The sequence below is a fragment of the Nicotiana tomentosiformis genome, chromosome 3 (assembly GCF_000390325.3).
Source record: "Nicotiana tomentosiformis chromosome 3, ASM39032v3, whole genome shotgun sequence".
Classification (NCBI taxonomy): Eukaryota; Viridiplantae; Streptophyta; class Magnoliopsida; order Solanales; family Solanaceae; genus Nicotiana; species Nicotiana tomentosiformis.
Window position 1 is genome coordinate 93,690,844 of NC_090814.1, and position 5,021 is coordinate 93,695,864.

The 5,021-nt window shown below is 42.3% G+C and overlaps 1 protein-coding gene across 1 annotated transcript; it reads right to left on the reverse strand.

The window, feature by feature from the left end:
* Window positions 1-367: 367 nt before the first annotated feature.
* On the reverse strand, window positions 368-931 carry LOC138908175 (uncharacterized). Its single transcript, XM_070198822.1, has one exon. It carries the CDS (start codon window positions 929-931, stop codon window positions 368-370), a length of 564 nt encoding a protein of 187 aa, XP_070054923.1.
* Between the last annotated feature and the right edge of the window lie 4,090 nt (window positions 932-5,021).

Here is a 5,021-nt window from a genome sequence, read left to right on the forward strand (position 1 = left end):
GCCTAAGGGCTGTTTTTTCTTTGGGTTCGAGAGACCATACTCGCTCGAATAAAAAACCTAAGGGTTACCTTACTTCGAGTTCGAGTAAGCACTCACTCGGTCGTAAAGCCTAAGGGCTATACTAGTTCGGTTTAAATCAAATTGTCTAAACCTCGGACCTTAGAATACAACTTCATAATTTTATAAGGCAGAAAGGAAGAAAGTTTATATATATATATATATATATATATATACACACGTTAAAAATAATTTACATATATATATGTGTCAAAAATCACTTATAAGGGCAACATGGCCCGATCGAATTTCTCTGCAAAAGACCGAAACGGTCTTAAAAGAAACACAAAAAATACTAATCCTAAAGGACTTAGTCTTCTCCGAGAGCAGCATCTTCGCTCTCGAGGCCTTCTCTGCTTTCAGATGCGCTCATACTCCCAGAATCATCATCATCAGGAAAGGCCAACACTCTGGCTTCAGCTTCGAGCTCCTTAGCATTCTCGATCTCGGCTGTAAGATCGAAGCCACGAGCATGGATCTCCTCGAGAGTCTCCCTTCGAGACTGGCATTTAGCATGCTCGGCAATCCAGTTTGCTCGAGCCTGAGCAGATTCGGCAACCTTCTTTGCTCGAACCTGAGCAGCTTCAGCGTCGGACCGATAGACGGCCACCATTGCATCAATATTAGTCTTGGCCGTTTCGACCTCCGACTTGTCCGCAGCAAGTTCTATGGCCAGCCTCTCTCGATCGGAAGTTGCTGAACCCAACCGAGACTGGAATTCCTCAATTTTCTTAGCTTGCACCAAGGCCTTCTCTTTCAAGCTTCGGAGTTGAGTCTCAGCGGAGGCCAGTTGAGCTAAAGCTGCTTCCTTTTCTGAGGCAAGACGGTCCATGTTCTTATTCCACGCCTCTGCCTCTACTTTCACTGCGTCCATTTCCTCACGAAGCTATCCGATCACATCGAGCTTTCGTTGGACCTGTGGGACCGATTTGTTAGCCACCACGCCCGAGTCAGTGTCATTAACTTCAAAGATTCTTTTTACCTGCTTGGCTAGATCAACTTGTTCTTTCTGAGCTGCTTCTAGTTAATCCCGAAGTCCTTTTACTTCCCCTTCTCTCTGCTCACTTAGAAGCTTGAAGGCATCTCTCTCCTCAGTAAGCCCTCGGTTTTCGGCTTCATACTGGCTCAGCTCCCCTAGGGATCGGAAGAAAGCCTCGTGATGAAGCACAAAAGCCTACAAAAATAGAAAGAAGGAATTATACAAGGGGAGAAAAGTACAAGTATGAAAATTGACAAAGCAAATATGAACTTACCCGGTTTAGGGCCAGTTGGGCTTCATTAAAAAGACAAGGCGCTCCCACACCGTCCATCCGGGCTTGGTCTTCTTCCATGACCAAACATCGGAGGTAGCTAGCCACCCCTACGGGGGCAGCATGAACCCGGACATCCTCCGAGACCGTGATAACGATTGTTCGCTTGCACCCGGGATCGGCACTAGAGGCCAAAAACTGATTGGTCAGTTTAAAACTTGAGGAAGCCTCACCCGAACTCTTCTTCGGAACCTCCAAGTCACTCAGACTGGTGACACCTTTTACCCCAATAAAATAACCACGGAAAGGATCTTCCTCTCCGTGGGCTCCTTCCCTATAACAAGTCTCCACGGCCTGAGTGTTGCGTATCATCGACTCGGAAAATAAAGGAAACGAGGGGGAATCCCCGATCTCTATTGCCCCAAGTGGGTCTTTTGGGGCGCCGCCTCCGTTTTGGGGAGCCTCGAGCCCAGTTTCTGCACCAACATCCACCACCTCTTTAATGGTCTCTTTATCCCGAGATAAAGCATCTCTGGTTCCTCTCGGCTCGGGGACTTGGGCCGAAGTCTCCTCCTCGACCTCATCGAGCCTAGACGGAGTAGTATCAACTCCCACCGGTTTCGAAGTTCTACAAATCTCGGTGCTAGCTCGCGCACGGGCCACCAACCTAGAATCATCTTCTTTTTCTTCTTCTTCTTCTTCTTCTTCTTCTTCCCTTAGCCTTTGGACTGACTCCATAGTTAGTGGGATTGTGTTCCCCTTGGGTTTATGGGTTGTTCTCTTCTTGGGTTTTTGACCCTTAGAGTTCAAGGCCCTTTTCCTCTTATTCTCCTTCGCCGGTTTTGAGATAGGTGATGAAACTTCTTCATCACCGGATGGGGGTCTCATAGTCGCGTCCTTTCCGAGACCTATAAAAGGAGAAAGTAAGTAAACATATGTTTGAAAAGATGCTTGAACGATAGACAAATTGGTAAGTCAGGAAAAAGGTTTACCATGAGTACGAGCCTCCCACCGACCCTTTGACAAATCGCGCCATACGCGCTCGGCGTGTGTTGACGTCGAAACCAGGCTCCTAACCCAGTTCTCGAGGTGGGGAACTGCACCCGACATCCAAGCAACGACTGCATCGAGAAAAATATTTATAAGAAAGGATGAAGAAGTAAAAACAATGAACAGAAATTAAAGACGGAATCATACTTACGTTTCTATTCCATTTCTTAGGAAATGGCATGCTCTCAGCCGGGATTAGGTCTGTGGTCTTCACCCGAACGAACCGGCCCATCCAGCCCCGATCTTTGTCTTCATCTATACTCGAGATAAGATCCTTGGTGGCCCGGCATTGAAGCTTTATCAGCCCACCTCGATAGAGTCAAGGGCTATATAATCTTATGAGGTGGTCAAGGGTGAAGGGAAGCCCATCGATTTTGCTCACGAAGAAATGGAGCAGTATCACGATCCTTAAGAAAGAGGGGTGAATTTGGCCGAGGGTCACCTGGTATTTCTTGTAGAAGTCTACGATGATCGGAGGACCTAACGTGAAAGGATAAGTGTAAACACTCAGGAACCCTTCCACGTGGGTGGTGATCACTTCTTCTGGTACCGGTATCATAACCTCTTTGTTTCCCTAGTTGCAATCTTTTTTCACTTGGTCGAGGAGGCTTTTGGGTATCGAGCATATATATCTCGATATCGGCTCGCATCGACCAGGAACCGATGAGGGTTTCTCGACTTTAAAGTCGGAATATATGACACACCCCTCGAGAATAAGTTCTTTAGGGCATGGCTCCACCACTGGTTTCTCGCCAGCCGGCCGAGATGAGGAAGCTGCCTCTTTCTGCGGAACAGTTTTAGATGTTTTGGCCATTTAGTTTTTGTGGGCAAAGAAGAATGGAGACTGAAGTATTTGATGTTTTAGGAAGAACAAGCAAAAAAACTCAAAGATCTGAAGATAGGAAGCTTTGGAGAAGGCAAAGAACTATGGCAATTGGAATGAAAAAGATTTGAAAGTAAAGTTTGAAATAAGGAAGAAAGGGGCTATTTATCGGTTTCATAACGACGGTTCAAAACTGGTAGTGGATCGTCGACCGATGCACATTAAATACCTGGGAAACTGTACTGACGAGACGTTTCGGTCACTTCTGCTGCTTATGTCACGACGATTACGTCATGATCGAAGGCTCAAATTGTTTCTTGTCATTACTCTCCAAAAAACGAGGGGGCTATCTGTATACGGTCAAAATCGGGTATGATTAATCAAGACCGGGGTGATAGACCGAGATTCAATCACAAGTTATATTGGATCGTTACATGAATAAATATTGACTAGCTCGTGATTCAGGGATCGATCGAGATCGAGACCAGCTAAGGTCGAGACCGAGAAGGATAGAGATCTAGCGAGATCGAAGGAAGCCTGCTAAGTCGAATAACAGAAAGCCGAGGAATCCGTGACTGGGCGAGGATTGTGGCGGAGATCTCGGCATATATCAAGTCAAGACCAGTTGATTAGCCAATCAGGAGATTTCCTTCTGTATTTAGAATTGTACCATATGTAGAACTCCTCTACTATATAAAGGGGGTTCCATTCATTTTGTAAGAACAGATCCATGCATAATAAAGCAATATATTACGTTTTCTCTCTTAAGCTCTCTTATTCAATAGTTCAGTTCTTACTTTTCAATAATATACTTAGTTGGTGCGGGGACAACCTAGCTCAAGGGCCAAAGCTGTATGATATATCGATTTGCTTTATTTTACCGTTAATTTCTACATTTAATTTTTATATTTTTTAGTTTGTGCCAAGTGAAATCACTTAACCTTAAAACCACTTACAAATTTAATAGTTATCCGATTTTAAGTGTAAACACATTTTTAACTCACATCACAAATTGAATATTCAGTACATATTGCATGTATATATAGTCAAGATCTGTTTCGTTTACACCTCAATTAATTTATCAATACATATTACTTTCACTAGTATAAACATATGGTAATTATATTAATTATGACTAAGACAGATAAAAAGAATTTATCTTGTGTCATAAGTAACTACTGCAATCTCCTCTTAATATTGCAAGTACATGGATCATCTCTATGTCAAACAGACCTAACTTGTTTGTAAAGTGACCTCAGATAGTAGTTGTCAGCTGCAATTCAATAATCATAAGCATTTGTTGTTTATTCTTTATACCCTTACTCGGTATGTTTCTTAAGTATATTACTTAAGCAACGTTATAGTTTCTTGTTCAATTTTTATTTGACTAATTAGGATGGTTGATAAACTAATTACAAAAACCAAAAATAGAAACTACTTTATTTACTATTCATGTTTTACTCCCAATTAAATATGTATTTTAAAGAAACACGAGTAGTTAAACGGGTGATGTATTAAACAAGTGTAACAAACTAATCGCCTAAAACATTTCGTGCCGCGCTTAACGAACTTGAACTATTAATTTATTTGCAGCAATCAACGATTTCAGCATCCATCTGCTTCCTTTGAATAAATACACGAATATGTAAAAAAGTAAAGTAGAAATGAGTATCCCTGTCATTCATATTTGATACCTCTGTCTCTGTGTGCATTTAAAGGAAAAATTGATTGAGTGACACATAAAATGTGTATTGAGAAAAAGGAAAAAGGAAAAAGAAAAAGAGAGAAAGTTAAGCTTAATTGATGACTTTGTAAAATTTAAAGTGCTTTGTTATTTGATG